This window comes from Melospiza georgiana, chromosome Z (assembly GCF_028018845.1).
Source record: "Melospiza georgiana isolate bMelGeo1 chromosome Z, bMelGeo1.pri, whole genome shotgun sequence".
In the NCBI taxonomy this organism is placed as follows: domain Eukaryota; kingdom Metazoa; phylum Chordata; class Aves; order Passeriformes; family Passerellidae; genus Melospiza; species Melospiza georgiana.
This window is the reverse complement of record NC_080465.1, coordinates 32,147,157-32,162,818: the sequence shown is the minus strand read 5'-3', so window position 1 is coordinate 32,162,818 and position 15,662 is coordinate 32,147,157. Positions and strand designations below refer to the sequence as shown.

Here is a 15,662-nt window from a genome sequence, read left to right as displayed (position 1 = left end):
AGCTTCTCCAGCGTGGCTCCATCTCATCAGCAACAGCTCCCTCCAAACTGCTGCAAAGTGAGTCCATCCCACAGGCAACAGTGCTCCCAAAACTGCTGCAGCCTGGGTCACTGTTCCGTGGGGTGCAGTGCTCCAAGGACAGGCTGCTCCAGCCTGGCATCAGGAGCCCTCTCTCCACAGGCCTCCCACAGGATCTCAGCCTCCTCCCGGGTATCTGCCTGCTCCAGTGTGGGGCTCCTCCACGGGCTGTGGGCGGATCTCTGCATCCCTGTGGCCCTGCATGGGCACAGCTGCTTCCCCATGGGCTGCACCACAGCCCGCAGAGGAATGTGGGCTCTGGTGCCTGGAGCACCTCCTGTCCCTTCTTCTGCACTGACCCTGGTGTCTGCAGTGTTGTTCTTCTCACGTGTTTCCACTCCTCTCTTCTCTGGCCACAGGTACAACTGCACAACAACTTTTGGTTTGATTTCTTCTTAAACCTTTACCACAGAAGCACCATTTCCAATTGGCCCAGCCTTGGCCAGGGGTGCGCCCATCTTTGGAGCCACCAGGGATTGGCTCTGCTGGACATGGGAAAAGCTTCTGGCAGCTCCTCACAGAAGCCACCCATACAGCCCCCTCTGCTACCAAAACCCCAGGCCATGCAAACCCAGTACACAAGGCCACCAGCGAGGGCTTGCAGGCTGGATTCCACTTCGGATCCATGGTGGTGAGCACCCCTGGCACAGCCTGGTGGGAGGCAGGGGCAGCTGGGGCACCTGCATTTGACTGGTGCTGGGGAGGTGCTGCCCAGCACTGAAACATTTTGAGGGCTTTCCTTTGGCAGCAGTGTGGCTCTATAGAGTCAATGCTCATTCGCTGTGAGAAAAATATCTCCTGGGATGGTGTCATGTGAAAAGAGTGATGTTGTCCTCCAAAGGGAATGATGTTGGGGCCTACTCCATGATGAGGAATGGGGGGCAATGAGTAGAGAATCCATTTCAAAGGTGTACTTCTGACCTGAACTATAGTGCTCTTATTAACCCACACATTTGAGTGGTAATGCACTGCAGGAATGGAGCCAAGGTACAGGGCTCATCCATCAATCATTGCATAGATATTCAAGTTCTCTTTGGGAAATGTAGAATACAATTCTGCCAGTAGCTTGTAGCTGATCTGGTCAATCAGAACCTAATGCTAGGCCTTAGTGCAAAGAATGCCTCTCTAAATTCAAGAGTTTTTCCAGCTTTCACTTGAAAACATGTGTGAGGTCTCTTTAGCTGTGTGATTTGCAGTGGTGTTTTTGTAGTGTGATGAATACAAGAAAGTAACAGGTAAGAGCTTTTATTAGACTAGATGGAGTGGGAGGGACACTTGGAGACACTTCTAGGCACACAGATGTTGACAAAGGCTTTTATGCTTAAAACATTTAACACTTTTGTATGCTGCAAAGACATTAAGGGGAAATGAAATACCAAACAACACTGTTTGAACACACAGTAACTGGATATGGGAACAAGAGGGTAAGTCATGGCAAAAAACCCTACCTTATTTTTTGTAGAAAATGGACTTTCTTCTCCCCTTCAGTTATTTTCTTGCAGACTAACTTCTGTTTAGAAACTCAGAATCAAAAAACTATTTGTATTGCTGCTGCCATCTCTTAAAACAAGCTTTATGACTAATCCACTTATGATGATAAGACCACGTGTCACAGGTTTTTAAAAATCTAAACAGTTTTTAACTGCATTGGTTTTCCTGCATCATGAGGTAGGGAAAACACATTCTGTCTGGGCATGGTGCTTGTGTCAGGAATCTTTGAAAGGGGGTGCTTTATACAGAGAATTAATGGCAATCCTGAAATGCTTCATGTGATGTGGAAAGAATTTCACTCTCTTCAAACAGGAAACATCACCAGGCTAAAACATCTGTTCCTTTTATGCACAGCTTTTGTTTCCAAATCCTTGCTATAAAACCAATATGCAAATGTGTTTTTAAGAAAAGAAAACGTGTCTCAAAATTAATTTTCAATGTTTCTGTTAACATTATATGTCCCTTCCTCCATTATTAGATTTTTTGGCTCTGTGAATTCAAGCCTGTGTTGGCCAGTGGATTATGCTATTTTAAGCACTGGTAAATCACATTTCTGAAATGTGTGCTTAGCTGTAAGCACGCGCTCCCGCGCTATTCGCCTCAGTTGAAGTGAACCCTGGGCTGCCTGGGGGCCACGGGGCTGATGTGGTGCTGCGCTGGCCACTCTTGCGCCTCGCTAGCCAGCGGAGGTGTTGCACAGCGCTGTTTGATGCTTGTGTTGTGTGACCGTGACTACTAGGGGGGAAGGAAGGCTGTGTGGAGGCAGCAGGGGGAGCAAAGCCACCCTCACGGCAAGTAAGTAATAGGGAAAAGTGTCGGTGCTTTTGTCTGCACTCTCAATCTGGGCAAAAGAGGAAGCAGCATCCGTGCCATCTTCACGCCTCTCACAGCCAGGAGATGTTATAAACTCAGCAGAGACCCTGGCTTGCAAACAGGTCCTACCTCGCCAGAGCTGACTTGCTGGCATCATCCAACAGGGCGAGTCACCCCGAAGTTCCTGGCTGCTTTAGGGTGAGAAGAGCTGTACTGGGGGAGCACCCCTTGTGCCACAAGGGTCCACCAAACAGATGCACGCCTGGCAGGGGAGTTATCTTATCAGGTGAAAATTACGTTTGGAAATGCTTTTTGGGAAAAAAGACAATCCCAGCCTGTTCAACTCTGTGCATCCTGCATTTTGCCACCTTTACTGTCCAGACCTCCCAAAACGTCACTTGGCGAAGATGTGACAGTCTTACCCTCCTTACTTGCCAGTTCCTGTGAGTCCCTGAGGGAGCAGGTCAAATGGCCTCTAGATTGACCTGTGTACTCACAACCAGCCCCTCAACTCTGTAGGAATATGCTGATTCAGGGGATTAATTTTCAAGCACTGATTTCAAGCATTGAGCCTACATGTTACCCTAATCCCCAGGCTAAGGTAAACAGCAGAAAGCTACTGACTATCTTCTCTGCATAGGATAAAAATGCAAACCATTGTGTTTCTGTAGCACTACCTAATCCTGTTTTTCGTCAAAACCTTTCCACATGGAAGCAACTTATTTTTATGATGCAAAGGATGACTTTTTAGGCTGATTATTATAACCTGGTTTTACTGTTCTCAGGGAATCTGAATCTGCATATTCAGGGACAATATAATCTGGTTTTTTTAGGGTAATAATTTTCTACAATTTATTTTTCTTTCAGGGAGCAATGTAAATAGCATCTCTCATTTTCTATTAAAAAAACCTTTAGCCTTCATCAGGTCCTTCCTTCTCATTCCCAATTAGCCTCTTTCCCGCAGCATGGGAAATTCACAGGTTTTGCTTTGGAGGCAGTGAAAATATTAACTAAATATCAAAGATATACCCAGTTTTGAAATGCGTCATGTTTCTGCAGTATCTGTGCCTCCTAATCCACTGCTCTCAGTTTCATTGCTGGATGAGGCCCACAACCCCATCAAATAAGTTTCTACAATAATAAAGATAGATACAATACTGATAGATGGGCTGGGAGATTTCACTTTATTGAAATGTTAGTCCTGACCTAGTCTCTTATAACAGAAGTTGTGATGATAGCTTCTGACACTCTCTAGGAATTTAATGGTTTGCAGAAATACTGAACTGTGGGGAACTGGGAAGGAGAGGGAGACGTGCCCTATTTTTCTTTAAAAATGACCAAACAATCAAACAAACAAACAAACCAAGAAGAAAAAAAGAGAAAGAAAACTAAGTGTTTAATATCTTGAACTACTTATAATGATCAGTAATCATGTCCAACATAAATCCTTTGAAAGTATAAGTGAGTAGCTCTGACAGGATTTAATACTTGTCACAAGGACAACACTGAGTTCTACAGCAGGCTTATTTTTATTCCCAAAAAGTGGAGACTAGAACAGAGTACAACTCAATCCAAAGAGACTTTAAAAGAAAGTATGTTAATTGATTAAAGAGAGAGCAACATTTTGAAAAATAGTTGAAGTCAAATAGGCTTTATTATTTTGTTGAAGAAAAGCTTTCTGTTTTATATAAATATGTCTGTCAAGATATTTCCGTTCTGGGAATTGTAACACACAGTACTCCAGTTAAATCCAGAGGAAGTTGTGCAGGTTCTGGTCTACCAAGATAAGAAACTTAAGGAATAGCATAGGCAGTAAAAGTTATAGTGAGTAGATGTATTGGTAACTGGTGTGCAGGGGCCGGATAAAGCTATTTGAAATCTCAGTAGCTGATCTCCTGAGTGTGAATGTTGGCTTTGCAAACGCACTTCCATGCTTTAACAGTTATTTTTCAGGGGGGAGTGTTAATTGTGTTTACTTTTACATGTTCAAAAGCAGATGATATTATTCTCTTAGAACACTGAATGCTGAAGTTGATTCCTCATTGATGAAGGTAATGTGGTTTTAGGATTCCTACTGTGAGCATCTGGGCTCAGCAAGGTTGGTCCTAGAAAATGCACTAACCTTGGAGCCTCTTGTGTAGAGAACTGAGGCAGGACACGAATTTCCCTGTGCTCATCTGCTCATCACTTGCCATTGCTTCTTCTTCACCTCCACTGAAATTAAACCAGAGAGCTACCAGTTCACATGAGATGGGGTCTTCAATTTTGAAGTCATACAGAGAGAAAAATAATTAATGCAAGACACAACTAATGAAGAGCCTGGATGGTGTTTAGAAGGACTGTGGCGTTGGCAGTCTGTGGCTGCAGAGGGGTGGCCCCACAGCAGCACTGCAGTGCCCCTCCAGGGAACTCAACTCCCCTCAGGCTGGGCTGTGATACTAGGAAGGGTGAAGGTTGAGAAGAAATATTGTCTTCACATTCCCTGACAGATGATTGCTTCTCTGGGAACTCTCAGCATTGAAAAGCCCTTTGTACCTTCCTGAGTATATCACGATGTCAGAAGTGTGGGAAATTTTGGTACAAATGACTCATACCTGCCTATATGAGGATTAGAAGATTTTTAAATATTAAAAAGCAATCAGCTTGTTAGAAAATATCAGTTGCAATCTTACTTGCTTTGTTCTGTTATGTATATTGTTTTGCTTTGCATCAAGTTTCTGAAGCAAAGAGAATTCATTCTGTGGGTGTGAGAACTGACACTTTCTTTCAGGATTTACTCTGTGTCTTTGTCACCCTCATTTCTTCGTCTTCTCTCTGATTGCTCCCTGGAAGAACCCAGTGTTCCTCCACAACTGGGAGGGGGAAAACAGATTAGGGCTAGCCCTAACAAGGGGCAGACTGGGCTGGAAGGGGTGAGGACTGGCAGGATGTGGCAGTCTGTGGGCATTGTCTTCCCATGAGTAGTTCCTGATCCCTTTTCCTGCCCACAGCCCCAGCCTTGGTGTGGGTCTGCCTGCTCTACCACAGCCCTGCCTGTAACTTCCCCAGGGCTGATCTGAGGGACAAGTATCAAGGGCTAATCCTGGGTGATTGTTTGGACAGTAATTTCACAGGCTTTTGTCCCATTTTGGGATTTTCTTCTGGTTTGGGTTTGTTTTTTTTTTATTTCCACAATTCAAAAATTAAGTCAGAGCTGATGGAACAAGCCAAACCCATGGTCAAAGTGCTCTGAACAGCTGTAGTTGTAGTTGACTGAGCTTCGTGAACAATTTTTTCCAAAATAAAGTCTGGAATAAGCATTCTTCAGATCTGCTGTAGCTGTTCTTAAATTTCATGTGGAAGACAAGGCTTTTGACCCCAGCCCCATAAATCTGTGCCGGAAAACTAACTTTGCATAGATGAAAACTTGCCATTTTTAGTGTCCCAGAAAGTGCAGCACAGCTAAGTCCAGTCCAGAACACAGATAAACAAGGTGCTGTGAGACTAGCCATGAGAACAGCCAGGCTGTGACTGCGACCTGTGCTGCACAGCACTGCTGTGTGAGCCGTGTGGAAAAATTTACCAAGCTTCTTGACTTACCATCAGTCCCTTCTTGGAAGGATTTTGTTTCATCGATGCTAAATTTTCCATGGGGATTTGAGACTTCACATTTACTGTTTTATTAATTTCCACTTGAAAACAATGTATTTGCCTCATCTAACTTCTAGAAAAATACTGACTGGAAGAAATACCAGAGGGCTTCAGCTAGCTGGGGGCATAATGCACAGCTCCCCTGGTAACACAATGGCAATGAAATATGTACTATTCCAAAATGTTACAAGGGCAAGATGAGGAGAAATGATTTCTGAATCTCCATCTTTCTTACCTTACACTTAAGAATCCTTACCTTTCTTGAAAGTAAGAATTAAACAAAGGCATATTGGCTTGCAATTTTCGTTTTCCTTTGTATTTGTTCCATGACTATGACTATTCCAGGGTTCCCATATTTAAATGTCTTCTAGATATTGTCCTAATACAAATAATTTCTGTTGCCTCACAGCTGGCGAAAAAGTAATTGAAATTAAGTGTTTCTTTATGAACTCCTGTCCGTCACCTCTGAGATCTTGGTTTTTTCAAGAATAGTTAATTTTTCTTTCAGTTCCCTTCTGTGGACCAATAGCACTTTATTGATAGGCATGCTCATAAAGACCTGAAATACTGTCTTGTCAAAACACATGTACATTCACCTAAAATTCTTACATTTGTCTCTAATTTCACTTTGCCCTCTAGTGTCCATTCTGATTTATGCCTGCACTGCAAAGTACTGTGTTGATTGAAATACATCAAAACAGATTTTTATTTGATTAGGAGATTTTTAAGGACAGCTATGAATTAAAAAGAAAACATAATGATACAGAAGTTTCTGAACAATTAGTGGGCCATAAATGAACACATTGCGATTTCAGATAAGTTAGGCAATAAAAACTGGAATCCCCGACAAGAGAGCAGCTGAAAAAGATTTCATGCTATTTCCAAATTTCTGTAAAAGTAAGACCATTTCAATAACAGTTTTCTGCATTGCAATAGCCACCCAAGGACATCAGAACTAGAAGGGTAAGTAAGCTGAATGTACTTTTATTTTACAGGTTTGAAGAAGTACAAAGAACAAACAAGCAACAGAAATGAGATTTGAAACAGTCCCAGGATGGGTCCATTTCAAGTGCTGTTAGTTACAAAGCAAAGAAATACATATTTTGTTGTAACATTTGAGGCAGGGTGTTTCGCGTGGAAAAATTACTCTGATAATTTACTCTGGTTTTTTGGTCTTTTTTGTTGTTCTTGATCATGGTGAAGTTGCTACCTGCTTTTATTTCTGGTATTTCGGCTTTATCCATGAGATCCATGTCTGCCATCTCTTCTTTACCTTGCATCCATGAATGGTAGAGAGGGGAGTATGGACACCCTGCAAAAGACACCTGTGTCATAGATGTGACACCTGAGACACTGTGCACCATCACTGCTGCTCTCTCCAGTCAGTTTTTTTGCTTAGATACACTTTTTATTATCTTCCCTTTCAATACTTTTTGGAATGGTTGAAGGTCAGAAAAAGCTCTAAAGTTGTTCTTTAGAGAACAACTCTGGCAATTTCAGCCCTCCAAGACTAACACCACCCTCTTTTGGGATCCACAGATATGCTCTCTCCTCTGCTTCACTATGCCAGATCCAGAAGCCTGTGCCAAATGTACAATAGGGTAGCCATAGATAGATGTTTGTTTGGGGGTTTTTTTTAAGTTTTTGGGGTTCTACCAAATTTTTATCTCTATTCTTTGGGTACCCTCACAGCAAATGATTAGGGAAAGCACACTGAAATGAAGTTATCCAGGGACAGTTTCCCAAGGGTAAAATCCAGGCCCAGTTTTATTGCAAGCTGTTTAAAGGAATTTGATTATATTGTAATTATTACTGAAGGCTGTGTGGTTTGGAAGGGAAAATAATTGGAGGGCTATATATCTGTATGGTTCCATTTGAGAGCAAAGGGAAAGAGGCATATTTTATGCAGCAATAAAGCACAGCACTGGGCCGTGATGTTTGAGGTTGCAGGAGCCAGAATGAATACACCCATGAGCAAGTAGAATGTGCCACAGACAGATCTGGCTCTAGGGTACTTTTACATAGAAAAGTTACTTCAAATAATCTTATGAAAAAAATGGAATTGAATTGGAAACACTGCAGGAAGGAATGAAACCCTTGCCCCGAAACAGTTAGAGGCAATATATTTCAATTAAAAGTAACACTGTCCAATTGGGAAGTTACTTCAAAAGCCATAACTACTGCAAAAAAATGTACTATGAAGACAAATCCCTCTAGAATTACTTTACGTCTTTGAACAAAGCAAATGTTGGAATTACTCAAGGTTAAAAAAGTTACTTGCTTGGAAAAGAGGATAGCAACTCTCAAAGAAAAATGCATATTATCAACCTAAGTCAGGATCACTTAAATAAGCAGTGTACTACTTTATCTTCGATTGCAGTCTGCATCAGTACAAATCTAGCAATTCCTGTAAGATGTGGGATGTGTAGTTCATTCACAAATAAGTGATTCTCTACTTGTAGGTGAAATAGAGATGGAAGGTAGCTGCATGTTTTCTCAGCAGAGAACACCATAAGATGTCACTTTCTGTCAAAGGCTGCAATATATTCCTAGGGAGTAACTCTCACTGAAAATTCTTATGGACTAATTTATAGCTAGAGTAGACAGCTTACTTACTAATGAAACAAATTAAATTACATTGAATAATGCATTACATTTGCAAAATTAAATTTCAGAAGCATTATTTAAATACAATAAAAATAACTAGAGCACTGCCACAAGATAGATCATAGAACAAATAATAAATGTTATTTATAATATTTGATTATTAATATTATAAATTATGTGAGGTTAAAATCTTTGTACCTTAGTTTTTAAGCTTCCTTGTCACCTTATCAATCAGTTGGAGACATCTCCTCATTTCTGCACGGCTGATCTCCCAAGAGCAGAGGTCGTGTTGTTTATCTTTAAGAAAGCAGTCTATTTTTCGGAAGTACTTTTTCAATTTCAGCCTGCTGACTTCTTTACTCCAGCAGTGTTGGGTGTGTTTTTCGATTACACATGCCTCCAATTGCTCAATTTGCAGATAAAGTGCGTTTTGGAACTGATCCAGTACTGTTTGATCCCAAGCAGCTAGGGTCAGATTTTTGCTGAAGATGTAGAAGATATGTTGGAGGATCTCTTCAATGGCAACTCCAACAGTCTCTTTCTGCCTGGGCTGCAGAACCTGCGTAGGAAATCTGAAGGACATTTTGTCTCTTAGACATTGTTGGGGAAACTCTTTTCCCATTTTATCCAAGAGGCGCAGGCTGTTCTCGATCACTTTTCTTTGCTGCAGAGGGAGGTGGTTGCACTGAGGGCTGGAGATGATGGTGGTGCTTGACAGTATGAGGCCAATCTGGATCAAGCCAAAAGCATTCATGATAAGGACAAGCTCTAATGTTCCTCCTTTCCTGTGAATAAATTCTGAGTGCTATGCTGGTTGCTTTGAAGTTATTTGTAGACTCCCATTTCTTCAAAATCTTGACATTTAATTATTCTGTAGGAGAAGTTTTCTTTCATCACTTGTTGGTTTTTTAAGGTTTTCCCCCCTGTGCATGCTTCTGCAACACTTTCATTTTCTGCTTTATGACTTCATAGTCTTTTTTTTGTTTTGTTTTGCTACTTTGTTGGCTCTTTTTTCAGATGAGTATTAGAATATTTATATATATGTCAGATTATTTTTTCTCTTTGTTACTAAAATTCTATAGTATGTAGATTGAGAATCCAAAATAAGCAGTTACAGAAACACTTGTTTTCTTAATATTCTAGGAGTAGAAGAATATGCTGAAATAAAGTAAATTTTCAATGATTGGTCAGGGACCTGCTGAATATTACTGCCATCTTGTCTCCTATAGTATGATTTATACTTCCAAGCTTCCATTAAGCTTTCTCTACCTTTGTTCTTTCAGGAAAAATGTTTTATTTCTCCTCGCTTTTATTTCTTATGGATACATATCGTTAGAGTGTTTGTATGTGTGTCTGTGTCTGTGTGTTTGTGCATAAAAATGTGTATTAATATGTGGGTTTTTGATACATAAACACTGCTAATTAAGTGAAGCCTTGATCTCACTTAGACACAATAAGTGCCTTGCAAATACAAACACACTAACATGGGAAGAAGTTAGGTACTTGAATGAAATACTCTTTTTACCTCATATGAGTAACTGAGCAATAATTAATATCAATGCCAATTGAGTACAAGTCTGAATTCTGACAATAAATGGGAAGAGAATGAATAGGGAGGACAAAAAGTACAATTCAGCCATTTGCTTTCCTATGCCATGAAACAGAGGCAGTTATGACTATCACAGTACTTTGGGATAGCTGGCCCGGTTTTGATTTTTGGTGGAAGCTAATCTTTAGATTTTTGGTGAAAGCTAATCTTAAACTGCCATTCTGTTGTGTCCCCTGTCTCCTGTGAATATATATGTGATTAGAAAGGCTGTGAGTCATACTGTCTGGCTTAAGAGGTCAGATAAACTGGTTTTTTAGTCTGAGACCTGGCTGTGTATTTTTTGTATAAAAGGTACAGAAGACTGGCAGAAAATAAATCCCCTTGCTGTTTATTTCTCACCCACAGGTGGTCCCAGAGAACAGAGGGGCTTGTTGCAGCTGATTAGAACCAACTTGTCACTCCTAGTCCAGTCACATTCAATGAGATCCCAGACACCGATGGTGTGGGTTACACTGTAAACCTGGTCTGCTCTCATTTGTGATCACAGAGTCACAAATAGTGCAGTTGAAGGATTCAACACAGTCTGGCTAACTTGAATAAGAACTTTCAAACTCAGATTCCCCAGTAGTTCAGTTATTTAAGTTACAACCTCTTGCTGGATTTCCAGAGATAGATTTACTAGACCTGGAAAAAGTGTGCAGTGCTATGTGCAAGTGTTCCCAGGTGTACTCTGACAGAGCTGGGGATGAAATCTTGCCAAGAGGTGTCCCTGCTCTGGGGAGGAGAGAGGAGCAAGCCCATTGACTTGTCTGCAAGGCACTCAGTTCTCATCCTCTGCCATGAAAGATTTCAAGCACCAGTTTATACATGTGGGAGAAGTGAATGTGAGACTGCAGCCAAATACAGTTACTGCCAGCATCAATGTGGGGAGGGTGCCGCCAGTTTAGATGTTAATGAAGGGTACAGAGAGAGATTACAAAACCCTGGGTCTTGTGCAAGGGTGGAACACAACACCATGGGGACACCTTGGTGTCAGTCCCTGTTTCACCTGGCCAAGTGCAGCAGCAAGGGTCAGCTACAATCCTCCTGCTGACCTGCCACCCCCTCAGCCATTCATCCCTCCGTGACACATCTCATGGCTCTCGGCCTCCTTCCTACTGAATTTTTGTTCTGTTGCTGCACCCACTGCTATGTGGTTGGCTTCATTCCCAGTCTGGTAGTCACTTCAAGCAGATTGATGATACTGTTTTAGAGCTTCCTTTATGTTCAGCATGAAGGTATTTGGGAGGCTTTAAAAAGTTGCTGAAGCAAACTTGGACTGGATGTACTGCCAGTGTAAAGAAAAATGCATCCCCTATCACCTATGACAACAAAGAGTAACATCAACCAAAATGGGATGAAAGAAGTGTAACATGAAATGAAATGTTTTCACTTACTGGGAATATTTATTACTTTGGAAAACAGAAGTGCATCAGAAATCAGTATAAAACATACGTACTTCAGGAAAATAATTCCCTAATGTTACAACAATTTCCATGAATTATGCACAAGTATTTTTTCAAAACTGTAATCATTATATGTTTAGTCCTTCTAGTGATCTAAACAGATAAACTTCATCATATTTATTATATCTCCCAGACACAAAACTTCTTTCTTTCCTCTTGCGAAATAGTTTTGTCCGGGTTTCCTTCTTAGTGAAGATCTGAGGACACCATTCTGAGTGTCACAGAGGAAAAACTAGAAGATGGTCTCTTCCTTGTTTCTTAAGAAGATTGGGTACGTCCAGGTAGCTTATTCTCTTGTCTGTCTTAACATGTTGTCTACGCTTTCTCACAGAACAGTTACACTTGACTTAGTCCACCAGGGGTTGGTTTCTGTTTGGTCTTTTTGTCTGTGTTTGTCCAGTAACAACAAATTGTTCCTCCACGGTCAGACATTTTCTTGATTATTGCACTGAGCAAAGCATAGTAGAGACATTGCATGATTCAGGACACAATCTCCTCTAATCATCTACCTGCACTGCTTCATTCAGGAACAAACAATTCATTAAAAGTAATGACTGGAAGGAGTAACTGAGTGATACGAAGCTGCAGTACAGATTGCTGTTTATTTCTCTGCCTGTGGGTGAAGCACAGACCAACCACTCTAAGCTAGAATTAAATGAGGGAAAGAGTTGACAAAACAGCTGTGTTTCCAAGTAGACCTAACAGATCATTACTTTGGAAAGGTTATCTAGTCTTCAATTCACAAAAAAGATTTGCTCCTAAAAGATCGTCTAGCTATATATGTTCATTACAGGAAGACTAAAGCTAAACATATGCACAGTTTTGTCTAACATCTTTAAAGAGCTGTAAATTACTTGTCAAATGAAACTTTATATTATATATTATAGCATGATAGAGAAATTAAATTAATATTTGCTATCCATGGGTTCTTTTGTCTCAGGCACCAAGGCAAATGGAAAGTCTAAATTCAACCTGTATATAGGATGGCAAATGGAGCATTGAGACAGAATATCCCCACAAAATGGTGATCTTTTGACCTCTTATAACTACCCTGTGTTGAACCATTTAATCTACTCTAGGTATCAGTTTCTTTTCTCCAATCAGAAAACACAAACCACACTGCTTTTAAAAATCTGTGTGTAACAAAGGAATTGAAGTAGGTTTGGCTTGGCACAAGACAGCTTCCTCTAGTTTGACACTACCCATGTTAAAGAAGATACTTTTCTCCATTATGCTTTCCATACAGCTATGTGTGCCAATTTTGTCTGTTGTTGGTGATGGAGTGGCTTGGGTTGGAAGGCACTTGTAAGTCCAGTGAGGAGTGCCTGAGGGAGCTGGGGGTGTTCATCCTGGAGAAAAGGAGGATTGGGGGTGACCTTATTGCTCTCTGCCAGTGCCTGAAAGGAGGGTGCAGCCAGGTGGGGGGTCAGCTTCTTGTAGAGAAACAGCAAGAAGACACAGCCTCAGGTTCAGGTTGGACATCAGGAAGAATTTTTTCATGCAAAGAGTGGTTAAGCATTGGAATGGACTGCTCAGGGAGGTGGTAAAATCACCATCCCCAGTGATTTCAAGAAATAACTGGATGGCAATCTTGATGCCATGGTCTAGACGACAAGGTGGAGTTTGGTCAAAGGTTGGACTCAGTGATCTCAGAGGTCTTTTCCAATGTAACTGATTCTGTGATCCTGTGATCATCTAGTTCCAGCCCTCCTTGCCACGGGCAAGGACACCTTCCACTTGACTGGGTTGCTCAGAGCTCCATCCAGCCTGGCCTTGAACACTGCAAGAGATGTACCATCCACAGCTTCTCTGAGCAGCCTGTTCCTGTGCCTCACTGTGCTCTTCCTAATATCTAATCTCAAATCACCCTCCTTCAGCCTAAAGGCATTACCCCTTGTCCTACTGCCTACCACTACATATCCTTGTCAAAAGTCCCTCTCCAGCTTCTCTGTAGACTCCCTTTAGGTACAGCAGAGTGCTGTAAGGTCACTCCAAGTTTTCTCCAGGCTGACCAGCCACAGATGCCTCAGCCTTTCTTCATAGGAGAGTTGCTCTATCCCTCTAATCATTTTCATAGCTCTATCCCTCTAATCATTTTCATAGCCTCCTCAGGACTCTCTCCATCAGTTCCATGTCCTTGCTGTGCTGGCACCCCAGAGCTGATGCAGCCCTGCAGGTGGGCTCTCAGCAGAGCAGAGCAGAGGGGCAGAATCCCCTCCCTGGCCCTGCTGCCCACGCTGCTCTGGATGCAGCCCAGGACACCTCTGGCTGTCTGGACTGCAAGTACACACTGTTACATTATATTCAGGTTTTCAACCACAAGAACTCACGAGTCCTCCTCTGCAGGGATACTCTCAATGAGTTCAATTCCCACTCTGTACTCTGTCTGGGATTGCCCTGTTCCACGTGCAGCACCTAGGACTTGGACTTGTTGAGCTACGTGGGGTTCTTGTGGGCATTTCTCAGGTTTGTCCAGTTTCCTCTGGATGGCATCCCATCCTTTTGCTTTTGTGCCACATGCAGCACTCAGTTTCATGTCATCTGCAAACCTGCTGAGCACCACTCGATCCTCACTGACCGTGTCATTTATAAAGATCCTGTCTTCCAGCTCAGGGGGCCGAGGGCAGCTGCTCTCACTGTTCAAAACTGAGACAAAAAAGGCATTCAGTAGCTCAGCCCCTTCCTCGCCACTTGTCAGAGCGTTTCCCCATGAATCCAGTAAAGTCCCGCCTCTTCATCCTGGCTGAGGCGGATGATCCCGGCGTGAGTGGGGGCCGGGAAGCGGCGGGGGAGCTGCGATGCTGCCGCAGCGGGTCCCGTGTGCCCGTCCCGGTGTCGGAAGCCCGGGGTGCCGCCAGCGCCTCCCGCCGTCCGCTGCCGGACAGACAGACAGACAGACTGCCTCCCTGCCCCGGGAGCAGCCCCGGGCACCGCGGTCCGGACCGAGCTCAAACAGCTTCTCCTGGGAGAGGGACCCCTCAGCTCCGTTACACAGCATTTAAATCGATATATTTCATGCGTTCTGTATATCACACATTTGTATTATATTGGTATTCTCTAGATCAATGATCTGGAAAGGGTTCGAGTGCCCCCTCAGTCAGTTTGTGGGTGTCACCAAGTTAGGTGTGTGTTGATCTTCTCGAGGGTAGAAAGGCGTCAGGGCCTGCCCTTGTGAATGCCCCTTATGCTGGGTCACAACAACCCAACAGCAGCGCCACAGGCTGGGGACAGAGTGGCGGAAAATTGCCCAGCAGAAAAGGGCCCGGGGGTGCTGGTGACAGCAGCTGAACGTGAGCCAGCTGTGCCCAGGTGGCCAAGAAGGCCAATGGCATCCTGGCCTGTGCCAGCAGCAGTGTGGCCAGCAGGAGCAGGGCAGGGATTGTCCCCTTATCCTTGGCACTGGCCAGGCCACACTCAGGTGGTGTGCTCAGTTCCGGGCACGCCGCTGCAGGACATGGAGGGGGTGGAGGTCCAGAGGAGGGCGGTGGAGCTGGGCAAGGGTCTGGAGCACAAGTCCTGTGAGAAGCAGCTGGGGGTGTTAGCCTGGAGAAAAGGAGGCTCAGGGGCTCTCTGCCAAGGAGGTTGGTAGTGAGGGGGACGTCAGTCTCTTCTCCCAGGTAACAAGTGATAGGACAAGAGGAAATGGGCTCAAGTTGCACCAGGGCAGGTTTGCACTGAAAAAATGGGAAAACCTGTTCATAGAAAGAGCTTGTCGGGCATTAGAACTGCCCAAGTAAAGTGGCTGAGTCACCATCTTTGTAGGAATTTAAAAGACATGCAGGTGTGATATGGACAGAGTTCGGTGGTGGATTTGGCACTGTTCAGTTTATGGCTGGACTTGATGATCTTGGAGGTCTCTTCCAACCCAAATTATTCTAATCTGAGCAGCACAAGTTTCCTCATCCCATTTCTTCAACAAGAAAATTCTACCATTTTTAAGAGGGTGTTACAGAATCATGGACTTCCTGAGTTGGAAGGGAGCTACAAGG

The 15,662-nt window shown here is 43.1% G+C and overlaps 1 protein-coding gene across 1 annotated transcript; it reads right to left on the bottom strand.

Moving 5' to 3' along the window:
- Positions 1-7,234: 7,234 nt before the first annotated feature.
- On the bottom strand, positions 7,235-9,406 carry LOC131096173 (interferon alpha-2-like). Its single transcript, XM_058044455.1, has 2 exons — positions 8,818-9,406; positions 7,235-7,324 (listed from the first exon to the last, which is right to left on the bottom strand). The coding sequence occupies exon 1, from the start codon at positions 9,371-9,373 to the stop codon at positions 8,819-8,821; it is 555 nt and encodes a 184-aa protein (XP_057900438.1). The 5' UTR covers positions 9,374-9,406; the 3' UTR covers positions 7,235-7,324; position 8,818.
- Between the last annotated feature and the right edge of the window lie 6,256 nt (positions 9,407-15,662).

Coding starts and splice junctions, on each gene's coding strand:
- LOC131096173 (XM_058044455.1), bottom strand. CDS start 9,373: ATGAATGCTTTTGGCTTGATCCAGATTGGCCTCATACTGTCAAGCACC.